General features: G+C 33.8%; 1 protein-coding gene across 1 annotated transcript in view; it reads right to left on the bottom strand.

The window, feature by feature from the left end:
- The window catches only part of ASB9 (ankyrin repeat and SOCS box containing 9), a 125,052-nt gene that overhangs the window by 25,899 nt on the left and 80,052 nt on the right, over nucleotides 1–19,101 (bottom strand). Inside the window, exon 8 of the mRNA XM_051984478.1 lies at nucleotides 5,474–5,567. Coding sequence (XP_051840438.1) covers nucleotides 5,497–5,567 — 71 coding nt within the window. The 3' untranslated portion in view covers nucleotides 5,474–5,496. The remainder of the gene's footprint in view (nucleotides 1–5,473; nucleotides 5,568–19,101) is intronic.

Below are 19,101 nucleotides of genomic sequence, written 5' to 3'. Positions count from 1 at the left end.
AGAAGTGATAAATTTTCATATTATTCATCAACATAGGCACAGAAAAAAAAGAATTATTGGGGAGGAGAACTATGTCCTGGTCCATCTAAAAAGAAGAGAGTAATATAAATGATCTATTAACCAGAATTCCTAATATTTTTATACTTCATCACTCTAATCCTATAGTACCTCTGTATCAGAGCCTGCAAGAATAGGTAATGTTGAGATTGTAAACATATTGAGCATTTGACAGCAATTGGTTGTTTGACTCCTCTGAAAACAATCAATGCCTAAGTCCTATTAGTTTTATTTTGATATTTATGTAGGTGTAGAGTAAACAGACAGACGGATGAGGGGAGAGAGAGAGAGAAAGAGAGAGAGAGAGAGAGAGAGAGAGAGAGAGAGAGAGAGAGAGAGAGAGAGAGAGAGAGAGAGAGAGAGAGATACAGATGATGATATGGTGATAGCTTTAGAGCTAGGAAAAAAACCTTAAAATACATCTAGCCCAAATTTTTTTATTTTATATACAAGGAAAAAGCCACTGAGGAAAGTTCAGTAATTTAATCAAGATCACATTGGTTGTGTATCCACCAATACTAACTCCTCACTTCAATCTGTCACTGCTTTCAAATTAATTTTCATCATATAGCAATTGCAATTATATCCCTTCTCCATTCAGACACTTTCCATGGAAGCTTTTTAACAAGTAAAGCTCATATTCCTTAACTGGGTATGTTCACCCTATTTTTTCATCCTTATCATGTATTATTCTGTTCCACATATATTATGGATTAGCTGACCTAGATAGCCTTTTGTTACCTGTTCATACCTAATTTTCAGATGAATAGTTGAATAAATAAGATGTTAGTTAATTTGATCAAAAAAGAAAAGGAAAATATTTTTAAGGGCCATATCTAGGTGAAGGGGCAGGTCAATTCTCCAAGAGCCTACATAGCTGTAAATCATAACATCTGAAGGAGTTACAAAGCAGCCTTCACAGATGTTCCTTGTGAATTGGGAATGAAATAAATTAGAGGCAAGAGGGAAGAGGAAAGAGATCAGAGAATGTAACTGCCTTTCAGTGGAGAGGTCAGAGAACAGCAATTGCCTCTAAGTCTCCTTATATCATCATCATCCGCTCACATGAAGAAATCCATTCTACAGATCTGAGTTAGACCTCCAGCAGCCACTGGCAGGTGGCTCCTGCATCACAACAAAATATCAAAATCAAATTGGGAAAAAATTGCAACAAATAAATTTAAATTGATAAAATTATTAGAAATTTTTGCCTATTATGCAAGAAAAAACTAATTTAAATGAAAGAAATGTCTAAAATAAATGTTTAAAATAACATAAAATGCACAAATAATAGAAAAATAAAGGATTAAATAATATATAATTAATAAAAATAAATAATAGTTTCAAAGAAAGAAAGAGTAGAAGGAGGCTTAGATGATCACTGCAGTTCCTAAAAGTTGTGACAGTTTATACATTTATGAAATCCTAAATTTCTCCAGACCACTACTGGTAGGAGTCTAGTCTTCTACCACAATGGCTCAGTAGCCACAACTAGCCTCTTCTGTTTACTAAATTTCAATGATCAGCTTTATAATGTTCTCTTAGTCTAACCTCATCATCCTCAAATCGTATTATTTTCAGTTGCCTACAGGAAATCTTCACTTCAATGCTCAAAAGACATGAACAACATTTTAAAAAGTGAATTAAGCATCAGCCTCTTAACCAATCCCTAGAAAAATATAATAGTCTTCAGAATTATTCCTCAGTTATACTTGCTTTATGCTTTAATACTTCAGTGTTTTAAATAATATTTTTACTGTTTTTTAAATCTTTTATTTTATGTTTAATGTATGGAATGAAATAAGCACTTCCATAACATAGTACACAACAACAAAAAGATTATTGCACATGAAACTGAAATCTATTATGCATAACTTGCTATTTCTTTCACATATACAACAAAATTAATTTTTAAATTTAATCTTAATTAAATGTAATTCATATAAAGTTAATTTAAATTTAATTTTTTTTTCCTTTTGACTCTCCCACCACCCTACTTATGGCTACCATTAGATACAAATACATATATAGATAAATACACACATATTTTGTATAAAAATATGTAATAATGCATATATAATATGTACAATTATTCTATACATACTTGAATAGGGAATCTCCATTTTATTAGTAAGTTCATTTCAAATCATTATAAGAACTTGACTTTCCCCATGTGAACCCAACCTCCATCTGAATCATGTGAACCCAATCTCCATGTGAACCTAATCCCCATGTAAACCATGTGAACCTAATCGAAGTAGGACTTGACTCCCCTGTGGGAACTTGACCATTCCCTAACCCATAACAACAGGTGTTTTAGCTCTTACTCCCATGAGAACTTGACCATTTTTTAACCTATAAGCTAGGCACGTACCACCTGTATTTTAGCTCCAAATACGTGATTCCAGGAACTCACCACTCCTTGGAACCATTGCTGTTGATAAGGACTGGCCCCCTTGTCAATGCAACATTTGACTATAACCACCTAGAGCCCTCATTGGTACGTCCCTGTCTTACATGAGGTTTTTATTTGGCTCAAAGCCTTCTTTGTCCTGATTGCTATAAAAAGCGGGCAAAGCATTCTCCATTTTGAAACCTCACCTATGGAGATGACGATCTGCCTAGGACTTTCCCTATCGAGACTCACAGGCTGAAATACCGGGGTTTCCCAGCCGTCCATAAATTAGAGTTGAAGCTCCCTCAACTGGTGATGTAATGTATTCTCTCTCTTTTTCTGCTATTCTAATCATAATTCTCATCATTCTTTGTCTTTTATGTGTTATTTGCTGTATTAGTTGTTATTGCAAGCAATCTATTCCGTGTATTGTATAATTAAATTTTACTTTCACTTTAATTGAGTCCGAGAGCATCATTTTGTAGGAGCGAATCTGAACCTTTTCCTAAAATCACAAAACAATACTTTTATTTAACAGTTCTTTCTCTGTTTGCAGAGATTTCTAAGAGAGAGACATAGATACCTAAGATTGATTGAGAAGAAAGCAACCTGCGTTAGTGGAGTTGTCTCTACCAATGAAATGCCAAATCTAATTCTAATACAATTTCTTTAAATTCTTCACATGATTCATATATTATTTGCTCATCTCTTTTTCTTATTCTTTGCCCATGTTATACTCTTCTCCTAAAAAAGGTTAGGTTGTCTCTCTCCTTCAAACCCTAGATCATATCTCCCTATTAACTGCCACCAAACTTCAGTCACTCCTTTACTTCAAATCTCCTAAGCATTTTTGTTCTCTATTGCTAAGATTTCAGGATTTCTTCTATTGTCTATCCACACTCTCCTTCTAGACCAAAGTTTCTTTTTGTATCAATAGTATTTTATTTTTCCAAATACATATAAAGATAGTTTTCAATATTCATTTTTTATAAACTCTGTGCTCTAAATTTTTCTCCCTCCTTCCCTTATCTCCTTCTCTTACCTCCCCCCTCCCCAAGACAACCTACTCCTACCATCATTATTACCAGCTTTTTTCCCCCATTGTCAATTCAAAATATCTATGTTAAACACCTATATTAAAGAATAAGAGATTTTTAGTTGGAAGGGACTTAAGAGGTCATGAATCTCTCTTATATAGCACAAACACTGTGCTTGTTTCTAGGAATACAAAGATTGATGTGCTGTTAGTCTTCAGAGTAGTCTGAAGATTTTTATAAGGTGATAAAGTATATGAAGGTACAGGTAGGATACTTTCATAACTAATTTGTCTTTAAGTTGTTTGTCCCAAAGGAGAAAACCTAGAATTCAAAAATCAAAAAATGCAAATATTTTTAAATTGTTTGGAATGTAACTGGGGGAAAATATGAAATAAATTAATTTTTAAAAAATTTGTTTGTCTCTAAACTTTGCATACACAATCTCACATGTGCCTCAAATAAACTATTGTTGTTTAATCATACCAATCATGTTCAACTCTACATAACCCCATTTGAAATTTTCTTGGCAAAGATCCTGGAGTGGTTTGCCATTTTCTTCTCCACCTCAAGTTGAGAAAACTGAGGCAAACAAGATTAAGTGACTTCTGCAGGGTCACATAGCTAGTATGTGTCTGAGATCAGATTTGGACTCAGGAAGGTGAGTCTACTTGCTCCAGGCCCAGAGCTCTACCCACTGTGCCATCAAGTTGCCACAAATAAACCTTGTGAGATTGGTAATATTTCCATCTTGCAGATAAGGAAACTGATCCTCACAAACATTAAATAACTTTCCCAGACTCATATTGGTAATAAAAATGTCAGTGGCCCATGTCATATTGCTTCTAAAACCAACATTCTCTCCACTAGTCCATACTGCCTCTCTAGGTTTTCTGACAATCTATCCTTGTGAAATAAATGAGAGTAATGATTACCTAAACTTTCATTTGTCATAGTTCATTCAGTACAAAGACAGGAGAGAGACAAAATAGACTTAGCTTCCAAAATAATCTGAAAAACAACTTTATGTCCTAGGGATGTATTTATGAATGACTTGCTTCCCTGTGCACTATTATATATCTGACAACCCACAAAATATACAGTTATATGCAAAAGAAAATGCCTGAACTTATTAATTCTAAATCTAGGAGAGAAAATTGACCAGAAATAGTTTTGCAGGCATTCTTGTGTACCAAGACATAACCATGTTTTTATCAGTATTATACCAAGTGTTCATAGTTTGCCATTAAGCACTGAACTGGATGCTGTCCTCATGGAGAAAAAAATCATATATAGTCCCTGTCCTTTGAATGCTTATACTCTTGGTGATGGACAGTTCAAGAAATATAAAGTGAGTTGTTATATTCCACAAAAATAACAATGAATAGTGTTGGATTTAGATTTCAAATACTGCTTCAGACCCTAGTTTTATAAACCTAAGCAAATCATTGAATCTGTATCTATCTCAGGATCCTCATCTATAAAATGGGGATAATAACAGCACCTATTTCCCAGAGTCAACCTAAGGATCAAATGAGATAAATAAAGCACTTTGCAAATTAATCAATATAATTACATATAACATAATAGAATAATTAATATTATGTATAATTATGCATACTATATACATATGTATGTATACATATGTATATATTTCATACCTATATACCTATAATATTTCATATTATATACCATAATATATATCATAATATATCATATGACATATATCACACATATAACATATATCATATGATATATAATCATATATATCATATATCATATAATATATGAATAATAATATGTAAATTAAGGTGCTATATAAATGTCATTATTTTAGTCAATGTAAGAAAGTTTTACCAAAGATTAGCAATAGCAGCTATGCAGAGAGAGGTTCTGTGGAAAGAGAATTAGACTTACAATCAAAGGATCTGAGTTAAAATCCCATCCCTGCTACTGACCATTTTGTGGTTTTTGAGAAAATCTTTACCTTTATGAGGGCTCAAGAAGTCATCATCTATCAACTAAAGGAGTTGGCTTAGGTGGTCTGCAAGATACCATCTGACTCTGAATCCTATGACGCTCTAGGAGAAATTGAAAATGTTATCAGTCAGTCAATAAACAGGCACTGTGCTAAGTTCTAGACATAAAAAAAAAAAATGGCAAAAAGCAAAACCTGTGCTCAAGAAGTTCACAATCTTATATCTATTTTGGTAGATCTAAGACTCTGCTAGGCCAGAGATTATTGATCCAAAAAATCCAAAGGAATCCTACTTTCCAAAGTTTCCCACCCAAAGTTGGGGGAGGGGAGAACAAGAGATGGGGGCACTGCAAATTATGATACTTACTTGGAGTAAAGCCCATGATGCACCTCCCTGATGCTCAATTTTTTCCTCATGGGTGGGAAAAGTGGGAAAAGTCTGTGAGTCCATTCTGTTCAGGCTTTCCCTAGACCTAGGTTTGGGGCTCAGTATGTGGTTGCTAATGTTAGCTGGGAAGGAAACTTTGAAAGGTACCTGCACAAATATGCCTCTTTCACTAGACCTCCACAGCATGAACTTCTACTAACCAGAAATTTATTCTCTTTGGTGAAGGGTTAGTAAGGTTTTAAGGGAGAGGATTCTTTGATTAAGGGCATAATGGCCCCAGTAGATTCTCTATTCTGTCCTGGGGAAATCCCAGAACTACTGAGTCACAGTAGTTTTAGAGTAAAAACAGTTGGGGTTAAGCGATTTGCCCAATATCACACAGCTAGGAAGTGTTGTGTCTTTGGTCAAATTTGAACTCAGGTCCTCTGGACCTCAGGGCCTGTGCTCTATCCACTGAATCATTTAACTTCCCCTCAGAATATAATTATTCTCTTTATTTTTTATTTTTATAAAGCTTTTTTTTTTTTTTTGGTTGAGGCAATTGGGGTTAAATGACTTGCCCAGGAACTGTTAAGTGTCTAAGGCCAGATTTGAACTCAGGTTCTCCTGACTTCAGGGCTGGTCCTCTATTCACTGTGCCATCTAGCTGCCCCAAGCTTTTTATTTTCAAAACACATGCATAAATAGTTTTCAGCATTCACCCTTGCAAAACTTTGTGTTCCAAATTTTTTCCCCCTTCCTTCTTCCCTACTTCCTCCCCTAGACAGCAAGTAAGCCAATATATGTTAAACATGTATAGTTCTTCTATACATATTTCCTCAATTAACATATTGCACAAGAAAAATCAGATCAAAAAGAAAAAATGAGAAAGAAAAAAAATGCAAGTAAACAACAACAAAAATGTGAAAATACTATCTTGTGATTCACACTCAATTCTTACAGTCCTCTCTCTGGGTTTCCATCACAAGACCATTGAAACTGGCCTGAATCACCTTGCTGTTGAAAGAGCCACGTCTGTCAGAAAGATGATGATTTAATTTTGTTGTTCTCTTGATTCTGCTCACTTCATTTAACATCAGTACATGTAAGTCAGAATATAATTATTTAAAGAACAATCTTGTTACCTGAATATATATCTTCACCAATGATCTCATCAATGTAAAAAACTCTACCAATGCAGAATATAAGATTTTTCTGACATGTTTGTTTTGTCATTTCTATTGTATCTGATTCATGTTCACTTTTTATTTGTTTTTCTTTTTTTGGAAGCAGAGTTAAGTGATTTGCCCAGGGTCACACAGCTAGTAAAATGTCTGAGGCCAAATTTATACTCGGATTTTCCTGGCTCCAGAGCTAGTGCTCTATCAACTGTGCTGTCCTAGGATTACTGATTTGTCCATGGTCACACAGCCAATATGTGTCAGAGGACCTGAATTCAGCTATTCATGTTCTACTGACTCTATACCACATGGTCTCTCATAGCACATGCATATGAAAAAAAATGTATATTTTCCATTGATGCCAGTGATGCTTTACATTAATTTTATTTCTACTAATTATGATTTATCTAATTTCATTATTTAATTGTACAAGTTAATAGAAGGAGATTGTTATGAAAAAATTCAATTAAAAGATCAGTAATTTATTTTATATACAAGAAACAATATTCTTTAGTTGAGCAAATATGCATTTGAAATCTTACATGACTAGAATTTTAATAATTAATTAATATTGTATGAATCATAAAGATATGCTACTCTTGTTAATGTGACTTCTATTCTTACATAATTTTCTTTCTTTCTTTCTTTTTTTTGCTGAGGCAATTGGGATTAAGTGACTTGCCTGCATTCACACAGCTGGGAAGTGTTAAATGCCTGAAATCAAATTTGAAGTCCTCCTGACTTCAGGACTGGTACTCTATCCACTGTGCTACATAGCTGCCCCTTACATTTTTTTTCCTTAAGAGAAATGCTTAAAGTTAAGTGAATACATTGTAATTTGCAGACAATTCAAGACAATGTCAATTGGCTTCTCAGTCATCTCAAAAAAAATTCATACGGAAAAACACTTTCTCACAATGATACATTAAACAAAAAATTGGGGAAAGCCCAAATTCATAATTTTAAAAGTCAGTTTTTGGGCTATGATCCCACACATCAAATGTCACTGGGCCTTGTTTCCATCGATGGTGTGCTACAGACCACATTGTATAATGTTATATCAGGTCTCTGTCTTTCAACATTTTCAAAAATCAATTAGATTTCTAAATTTCAGACTCCACAAATCTATGGATTTTTGATACATGACCTGAAGTCCAAATAGGGCTCAATCAATTTAAGCTAAAAAAAGGTCATTCACAATTACCTGCCTCAGTGAATTTTAATCTGAAATGGTAAAATGGCATTTTCCTTTTTGGACCATTGAAATCTTTTGCCAAATACAGTTTGTATTTTGATGACTATCTCTGTAAGGAACTTAAGGAGATGGTGGAACAATAATTTGACTGATGATATAACTGATTTGAAATTTAGGTTGAAATATATATGGGGGGAATGTGTGTATATACATATATATACATGTGTATAAATATAGGTACATAGACTATATGTTTGAAAACTGCAGTATCATTCCTTTCAAATCTCTTACATGCAGGTAGTATCATGGGACAACAGATTTGGAGGTGGATTTACCATATTTAATGAGAATTTATTTTGTTGTTCTGTCACTTTTCAGTCACAACTGACTCTCCATGACCCCATTTGGGGTTTTCTTGGCAAAGATACTGGAGGTTTGTCCACTCCAATGATGAGGAAATTGAGGCAAATATAATTAATTGTGGTTATATTTATGGTGATTTTCCCAGAGTCAGATACCTAGTATATGTCTGAGGACAAATTAGAACTCTGGAAGAAAAATCTTCCTGATTCCAGATCCAGCTGTCTATCCACTGTGCTATCTATTTGCCTTAATAAGTTGTAGCCACCTTGAGAAAAAATCTGTACCCACTGATGCTGTTTATTCCTTTTATCGCTTCTACATCCTGATACAAAAGACCCAGGTACACTTTGGAGAATTTCTCACTTCTCTAGGTTATTGTCCCTATGCAGATAATCTAGGATCCTCAGTATGAATGAATGAGAGAATAAATGAGAAGCATTTCAGTGCTTACCATGTGTAAAACACAGTGCTAAGCATTGAAGATAGAAAAAGATAATCCTGTTTCCCCTTAGGACCTCTCCATCTAGTAGTGGGTGATAGAAAACAGGAAAGCACAGATGCAAATCAGATGGAAGAACCCAGTTCTCTTTCAAGTTCAATGCACTTTTTAAAATGACATCTCCAACGATAAACTTTTTTTTTCCAGGTTTCTGGGAGCTTTGACTGCTAAGGAAATAAGCCATGTAGCACCTGCAGAGAAGTAGTAATCACTAGGTCAAATCTCTACACAAGTTACTCATCTGGAAACTGGCTAGTGAGGCCTGGTTGGAAGCAGGACTGGTGATAGTGGGAGTGGCAGGTCTCTGCTGTTCAAGGGCTTTTATTCTTATTTGCCCATAAGTACCATTTTGTTAGTGGTTGGTAGTGATGATATACCTCAAAAGTTCATGCCCCACCCCCTTCAACTCTGATTTAGTGACTTTTCACCTTTTCCTGGCCTTTCTCTGCCACTGCATATATCCTACACATCTGTTGACTAGGAGAAGTATCTAAGTTTCTACAACTGTGTTTCCATCTATCTGGTATCTCACAATTTCCCCTGGGGCAACTGAACAGGATTATTAAAATTCTTGTATCTGTTTTCCAAATTATCTGTGAAAAAAACAGAAGTATCTCACTCTTTTCCCCACAAATTGAGAACTAGTTTGAATTATATATATGTATGTGTGTATATATATATATAGAATTATATATATGTACATGCATATATACATGTACATACAAGAATACACACATTATATATAACATATATACACATATATATTTCTTCTTAAATTTATAAGACAAACTTTTAAAAATTCAGAACACCTTGAATTCTTCAAGAAAAAACAAAAATTATTTCAAAAATGCCTCCTTAGACTACCTCCCTCCACACTTTTTTCTTATTTTGCCCTGCAAACAATGCATCTTGACTAAAGAAACTTATACAATAATCCAGAGGATGAAGAATCAATGAGTCAGAAAGTATCCAAACTGGATTTTGCAGCCATTGATTTTACACCAATGTCTTAAAGAGCTAAGAGTTTCTCTTTAGACCGAAGCCAGACTAGTTGAGGAGGACTCAAAAAACAAACCTCACCAGTCTGACTTACTATGGATTATGCACAATAACTTCAAGGCATCATTTATGTTTTCTTCAATGCCCAAAGATGGGTATCAGGAGAAAAAAGGAGGAGCAAAATATATGTTGGAAAATATTGTTCTGGTTTTTAAAATAGGAAAAAACAAAGATCAGTAGACTATACAGAAGTTTCAACATCTCTATGTCATAAATGCTTTCTTGAAGAAATAAGTTTTGGAAATGCTGTTAATGATGGGCATTTAAGAACATCAGAAAAAAAGGTTTAAGCTACTTAATAGACAATGAATAACTTGCTACTAATGCAAGTGTCCTTTCCAAACCAGCTCCCTCTATATGGTTTCACCACTGACTTTGATTGTTGGGACAAAGAAAAAAATAGAAGAGTAAAGATTAGGAAACATAGGGTGAAATTATTATCCAAATATCTATCCATAGAAGCAACTGATATTGTAATTCAGTGTTCAAGCCTGGATCATTTGCATAAGATTCTCTCCATTGATAGAGAGGATGAAGATTCCTATGTGGAAGGCGTTGCCAGCACAGAAGCTTAGGAGAAGAAAAAGTATATATACAGTTTCATATACACTTTGGAGAAAAACTCTAGGGAAAAAGATTTAAGAGAAGACAGATATATAAAGAAAAGATAGTATGTCCTTGGTTTTTATCTTGCCTCCCCAGGGATTTGGGGGAATTTTACTTGGGATGAAATAAAAGCCTCTCTTTTGTTGAAATGAGATATCTTACTACCATTAGAACCCATTCACTCTATTAATACTTTGTTTTATCTTAATCTATATAATTTCTCTGATTTCTGTTTTCTGTCTTCTTGAATAAATGAATTTAATTACTCTTCATTATTAGTGATGATTGTTTTGTGTAACTGGTATTTAGAAGAAATCAAACTTTAAGTTGTAAGATGTAACACTTCCCTTTTAAAGGGATAACAATGCAGAAAAATAGCCTGAACCTAAGAAAGTAATCATTTTTCTTATATTTTCAATATTCAGTGAAAGAGAGAGATTGAGATAAAGATTTACAGAGCAGAGATATACATATATGTATATGGATAGATGGTAAAGTTATAAATGTAGATTAAGATTTAATTCAGTATGTCCTCATTGATGACAACAGAGTGGTTAGCTTAGTAGTCTCCATCTCCTTTCCTCCAAGCAGAAATCAAAGTCTCCCAATAAGAGGGGTGGGAAAGATTTTCAAGATATTCATTTCCTCATAGCCACATTCCTCACAGACAAACTCATATATATAACATATATAACTTACAAAGATATACATCTTATATTACAAAAATTGGAACTAAATCAAAAACTTCAACATAGACTATAATCATTTCTGATTGAAGTTTAATGGATTTTTAAAAATCACAAAAAGAGACACCAAGAATCCAGAAATTGCCTCAGTCACAAAAATTATATTTTTTTTTACCAAGTAAGAAGATGTCAGTGAAGACAAAACTGTATTAAATTCATTTTCAAAACTATACGGAGGAGAGTGATAGAAGACTATAAATAACATTGCCTCAAAACAGTGAAGCAGAAAATGAGTCTGCAGAAAACTTGGCATGATAACTAATTAAGCCTAATAATCCCAAGAGCATTTGTAAATGAAACTGGAAAGAGGACAAAAACTAATGATAAATGGACAAATCTGTCAACATTTTTATTACAAACTATTTTCATTTCCAATGATGACAGAACCAGCACATTTGAACTCTTAACACTTAAGTCCCCAATGTAAAATGTGAGAAAGTGAAAATGGCACTAAAAAGATGAAGATGAAAAGAAGAGGTGTACCAGATTGAGTACACAGAGAAAAAAAATTAAGCTAGAAACTATTAATTTGAAAGTACTAGAAATTAATTTTCTTTCCATTTTTAGTCTCTAGAGCTTTTATTAAAATTTTTATTTTGAAATTTATTTTTAATTAAAATTTTTTTCATACTTCCAATTCTCTGCTACTATCCCTACTGAAAACAAGAACAATAAAACCCTTTATAACAAATATGTATTGTCAAAAAAGACAAATTTCCACATTGGCCTTCTTCTAAAACATATGCCTCATGCTCCAATATCATTCCATCACCTCTCTGTCTTCAGCCTTCTAGAATTGTGGTTATTCACTATATATTCCCAGATTTCTCCAACACTATTCCTTTCATCATTTCTTGCCACAATAGTGTTCATTACTTTCCTCCTCAAGAAGCTTCATTCTAAAGGGGAGGCAATACATGAAAAAGGAGTGATAGCTAGAGAAAAGAGAGTCTGGAGAATCACAGGGATCTCAGAGAGCTGATCCATAGGTCAGACAACTGACATAGTCTTTCAATCCAAGACAAATCAAAAAGCATTTATTAAGCACTGACTATGTAATACAAAATGTTACTGACCCAAAGATAAAAACAGCACCTGTTCTCAAGGAACTAATACTGGCCAGCTGCTTCTTGGAATTTTTTTCTTCTGGGGGAAACACTTCATCCAGTCTTTCCATAATGCTTGTTACCATAACAAATGACAAAACTTATAAATGGTCCTACAATCAATCGTAGCTGGAGACATTCCAAAAAGAATGATTTTTCCTCTTTAATGTGCCCCATCACAGAAATATATCTTTTTCCCAGAGATTTTTGGGATTGCACAGAGGTTTCTTGGATACCTCAGTGTTTTATTAAAATAGAAAAATTGGAAGGAGGTACAGATAAATTTTAGAATATGTATTAAAATCTGAGTCCTCTAGGGGTCTTCCAATTTGGCAAATGGGGCTTTCAGGAGTATTCTAAAATCCTACAGTCATTGTTTTCAGAGATTCCTTGTCTTTTTGATCCCCCAAATGAGTAGAATATATCTATTCACTATTTCTAATCATTTTATCCCATATACAAGCAGAATAAACCCTCTATCACAATACAACATACAGAATTCAGTTTACATAAAAATTAAACTTAGTGTGTATTATTTACACAATAAAAAAAAATTTGCTCTCCCAAAAGATTCACTACAAAGTCCCTTAAAAAGTAAGCTTTTCAAGATGTGATAATCAACTATGATTGACTTAGCTATTCTCAGCAATAAATGATCCAAAACAATTTTAAGGGAGTTGTGATGAAAAATGTTATCCACATCCAGAAAAAGAACTATGGAATTTGAATGCAGATCGAAGCATACTATTTTCACTTTTTTTTTTTTGCTTTTTTTGTGGGTTTTCCCTTTTTTCTGTTTCTTCTTTCACAACATGACTAATATGGAAATGTTTCCATGATTGCACATATATAACTTTATCAGATTGTTTGCCATCTTAGGAAAGGAGAATGGAAGGGAGAGAAGAAAAATCTTACCCTTCCTTTTCCCTTCTCAAAATCTTATTTAAAAATGAACACTGAAAACTATATAATATATGATAAAAAGTACTATTCATAAAAATAAGTTCTCTTGGTGAAATTAGCAATAATATTACTCTAATTTGCTTTTTTTGGAAGTAGTCCAAATCTGTGTTTTCCTAAGTGGGGGAAATCCTGGTGTGGAAACTTCCTTTACAAATTCAGATCAGTAACTCATCCATAACCTATGCTCTTGGAGGATTATCTGGAAAATAAAGATGCTAAATGGCTTTTCTGTGGTGTTAACAAAATGTAGATGGTATTTTGCATCACAAGCATTTTGGATTTTTTTGGATCACTATATTGCTGAGAAGAGCTAAGTTTGCTATAGTTCATTATCACACAATATTTCTCTTACAATGTTTTGCTGGATCTGCTCACTTTACTCAACCTCAGTTCATGTAAGTCTTTCCAAGTTTTTCTGAAATCAGCCTGCTTATCATTTCTGATAGCACATAGTATTCCAATTACATTCACATATCACAACTTGTTCAGCCATTCCCCAATTGATGGGCATCCCCTCAATTTCCAATTCTTTGCTACCACAAAAAAGGCTATAAATACTTTCATACATATAGGTCCTTTTCCACTTATGATCTCTTTGGGATAAGACCTACTAGTGTTGTTGCCAGATCACAGAGCATATATACAGAGTTTCATAGCTTTCTGGGCATAGTTTCAAGTTACTCTCCAAAATGGTTGGATCAGTTCACAATTCTACCACCTTATGTCTCAGTTTTACTACATTTCCAGCGATATTTGTCATTTTTTTTGTCATCTTAGCCAATGTGATCGGTGTGAAGAGAAATTAACATTTCTCTAATCAATAGTGATTTAGAGCATTTTTAATATGACTATATATAGCTTTAATTTCTTCAACAGAAAACTGCCTATTCATATCCTTTGACTATCAAGTGGGACATGACTAATATTCTTATTAAATTTGGCTCATTCTCAACATATTTTAAAAATGAAATCTTTATCAGAAACATTGTAAAAATTGTATCCCAACTTCCCTTCTAATCTTGTTTGCATTGCTTCGTTTGCACAAAACTATTTTAATTTAATGTAATCAAAATGATCCATTTTACATTTCATAATGTTCTCTATTTCTTATTTAGTCATAGTTTCCTTCAAAGATCTGACAGGTAAATTATTCCTTGCTTTCCTAATTTGAATCCATTTCCACCTCATCTTGGTATGGGGTGTGAGCTTTCTGCCATACTATTTTCTATTCTCAGTAGTTTTGTCAAATAGTGAATCTTCATCCAGAAGTTGAATTCCTATTTCTGTATCCTTGTAAAAAAAAAAAAGCCTTCCCTATACCTGTGCTCTTTATTTTTATCTTCACCTCTAAGAATCCCTAGTTTCCTTCAAAATCAAATGATTCCTCTTACATAAGATTTTTAAGTCCATACCTTGTCTCCCCAGTGACTGATGCTTCCTTCTCCATCAAGCAACAATAAAAACAATAGCTAACATGTACATAGTGCTTATTTAATCTCAGGTATTGTGCTAAGTACTTAACAATTATTATTATCTCATTTGATCCTCACAACAACCTGGGAAGTAGGTGCTATTATTATTCCCATTTTATAGATGAGAAAACTGAGATGAGTAGTGAAATGATTTGCACAGGATCACATAACTAGTAAATGTCTAAATCTAGATTTAAACTACATCTTCCTGACTACAGGCCTAGTGTTCTGTGCATTAGGATGCCAACAAGTCCATCTTGTATACCCTGTGTATGTATTTTGGATTTGTGTATATTTTTATCCTCATACAGGTTGTTTCCCCTAATACAATGCAAGCTTCTTGAGGTCAAGGAATATTTATTTTTGTTTTCATATCTAGTCCAGTGGTTTGAAACAGAGTAGCTGCCTAATAAATGTTCATTGTTGTTAAGAGATCTTGATTCTATCCTAAGGTCCAGCTTGGAATAACCTAAGACAAACTATAAGAACAGAGTAGAAACAGGTCTTCTCATTCTGTATCTGGAAAAAATACATTTCGCAGGGTGTAACGGAGGAAATTGAGCAGATCATACTTTTATTAAAATGATTCAGAAAATAATATTTCTATATAACCAAACACTATATACACATTCATCTGCAGTTATAAGAGAAAGAGAATCAAATGCTTTGATAGTTTCCTGCTGTGCTCACACATTTCCACAAACTCTCATTTACCTCAAAGCAATAACAAGTGGGTGTCAGTCCATTTATGACCTGCTAATACAGTGTCATTTTCATATTTATCTGTCTTCATGTTGTCTGCCCAGCCTCTTTGGAAACACTTGGTGATTACCTTCCAACTGTTTCCCTCCCCTTTCGGGGACATTAGGTATTAATTCAAGCTTGTCAAATCTTGTATGATATATTCCATTCAGGAGCTAATACTTCATCAACCTTACCTGGCACTGGAAAATTCAATTTCTCAGACTACCAGCTGTTATCCTGGAGACCCTGCCATAGCAATTCAGAACCACTCACAGGAAATGTTCTTTCTTAAGTCATCATCTAGCAATGGGGGAAGGGAGGGATGTCTAGTTTAATGGGTACAAAAGTTTCACTGTCAAATAATGCTTTCAGGCATCATAGATCTAGATCTGGAAAGTTTGCCAGGCCAGTAAGATGGTATAAACTCTCTAATATAACTCACTTTTATGAAGTAAATTAGGCTGAATAAATAAAATGAAATAAGTAGTAATTATCAGAGGCAGAATTTGAATCCACATCTTCTGATTCCAAAGTCAGCATTCTTATTACCATTCCACATTGTATTTGAATCAGGGGTGTATTAGAAAAAGAAAGAAAAGAATGAAAGAAATGAAAAAGAAAGAAAAAAATGAAAAAGAAAGAAAAAAAGAAAAAGAAAGAAAGAAAAAGAGGGAGGAAAGAAGGGAGGAAGAAAGAAAGAAAGAGAGGGAGAAAAGGAGGGAGGAAGAAAGAAAGAAAGAAAAAAGAAAGAAAGAAAGAAAAAGAGAGAGGGAGGGAGGATGGAAGAAGGAAAGGAGGGAGGGAGGATAAAAGGAGGAAGGGAAGAAGGGCGGGAAGGAAGGAGAAAGAGGGAAGAGAGAGAGAGAGAGAGAGAGAGAGAGAGAGACAGAAAGAGAGAGAGAAAGGAAAAAAGAGATCAACTTTTAAATTTAATCTGCATTATTAGCATTTTCTCCATTACTCTCAATAGTGTCAGCTTCAAATAGAAAAAGGGACCACTACACCATAAAGTAGGATGTTTTCAGCAAACATTGACTTAGAAAATCACATATTAGCATCACCTATGTTTTACTGTATTTTTATTGATTTTGTTAAATATTTCTTAATTACATTTTAATTTCATTTAGATAAGTTACAGGCAGTAATGCAGGCTTGATGTTTGATACTTGATCTAATCCAGTAGTTATCAAATTCAAGTAAAAAAGATGCCTGCAGGCTATATATTTACTTAACACACACACAAATTAATATTATCTATATTGTATTTGCGGGGCAAGTAGGTGGCCCATAAATAGAGTGTCAGGTCTAGAGTCAATTCAAATCTGAATTCAGACACTTAGTAGCTATACAACTCTGGGAAAGTCACTTAACCCTATTTGCCTTAGTTTCCTCATCTGTAAAATAATATGAAGAAGGAAATGGCAAACCTCTCTAGTATTTTTGCCAAGAAAATCCCAAATAGAATCACAAAGAGTTGAATATGATTAAAATGGCTAAGCATTAAGAGTTGCATTATATATTTTTATTTATTTTGTTTAAAATTTCCCAACTGAAACAGCTTGTTGGTACAGTGTATCACCAGCCCTGAAGTCAGGAGTAGCCTGAGATCGAATATGACCTCAGACACTTAACACATCCTAGCTGTGTGACCCTGGACAAGTCACTTAACCCCAATTGCCTCAGAAAAAAAAATTTTCCCAACTAGATTTTAATCTGTTTTGGGGATGGGCGTTTGATAGGCCACATCTCTAGTCTAGAAATCAACAAACAATAAATCTGATTTGTAGCATTTGTCAATTTCTGAAATGTAAATAAATGCTCACATTAAAAATTTAACAATGATCAGTAAGGTTGAACAAGTTTCAACACACTCTATCACGGAATATTCATCCACATTTTTTGTTTCATTTGATTCTCTGATATAGATACTTCTCAACAGCCTCCTTCTCTTCTGAGCTAGGAAGCTTTGGGCTCTCCCTAGAAGTTTCATATATACCATAGGCACTCAATAGCCATTGAATAAATGCAATATTTTAATTGAATAATTCAAATTATCCCAGGGAAAAGGAGGTGACTGGCACAAATTGATCTTGTATTTACATCATCTTGGAAGGAATTAATAGACAGATAGAATAGGAAGGAAAGTTTCAGGAACAATAGAAAAAAAAGATACTTGTCAAAGGAATTGCTTAAAGTTCAAAATTATTTTTGCCCCAACTCAAAACAGCTGAAAAAATATAACCAACAGAAAATGGCATATATTCTTAGACTCAGTTGATAGTTTTTCCTAACCTGCTTTTCCCCCTCTTTTTAAAAAATTTTGTTCTTGATTAGAAGGGATGGTTTTCAAGGGGAGGGAGGAGATATATATGGAAATTAAAGTAAGGTAAAATAAAAGTTATACAAATTTTAACTAAAGGAGATTTTGAGAAAATCCAAACTGAGATGGAAATTGGATTCCTTGCCAATGAAAATGAAATTGTCTTAACAGATTCACCTGGTTCCTGACAAGCAATAGTCTAAATCAATGGGTCTGATTTAATTTGTCTTGCAAGCCAAAATTTGATTTCCTCAAAAGGCTTCCAAACTGCAAAGAGTTTTAAAATCCAACGAGTGTTTCTGTCCCAGAAGACAATCCAAAATTCCTCAAGTGTGATAACCTCTCCATTCCACCTTCCCTAAGCCCCTAACAAGTTTTCTGTTTGGATTCATATGCTGTCAACTGTTTAACAGCCCATATCAACATTTCTGTCTCAGCCAGTAAGGGCTGAAAAGGATGATGAAGATCTCAACTAAAAGTTCAGTGGAAAACTACTTGCCTGCATAATACATTCAATGATTTGCTTTCTATGAACAAAAATCTTATTTAGTCATCAAATGGTCTCCATTCTTTCTGAAATTCCAATACTGACCACTGGTCCAACAATACTAATTCTAACATTTACTTTTCCTGTCACAGAAAGATAGTTGATAAGACAATTTGTGTTCTGTCTAGGTCCTGTTAAAAACAAACAAATAAACAGATGAATTGATAAATAAGCAAATAAATGGGCAAGCAAATGAATGATTAAAAATAGTTAGGTAGATTATAGATAGATGAATGGCTGGCTGGCTGGATAGATGGATGGATAGATGGATGGATGGATGGATAAATAGATGGATAATTGGTGAGCCAATTAGACTTCTTAACATTATATAGAGAAAATATTAAAATGCCAGGACTCTGAAGTACCAATATGTTTATGTTCACAGAATGAATGGAAATGTACCAGGTCACCATTATTTAGGAACTGATCTTTCAGTCTGTGAATTATTTTGTTCAAGATTCCCGTTTCT

This window comes from Antechinus flavipes, chromosome 3 (assembly GCF_016432865.1).
Source record: "Antechinus flavipes isolate AdamAnt ecotype Samford, QLD, Australia chromosome 3, AdamAnt_v2, whole genome shotgun sequence".
NCBI classification, from domain to species: domain Eukaryota; kingdom Metazoa; phylum Chordata; class Mammalia; order Dasyuromorphia; family Dasyuridae; genus Antechinus; species Antechinus flavipes.
Note: the sequence above shows the minus strand (reverse complement) of the source record. Positions and strands in the feature narration are given on the sequence as shown.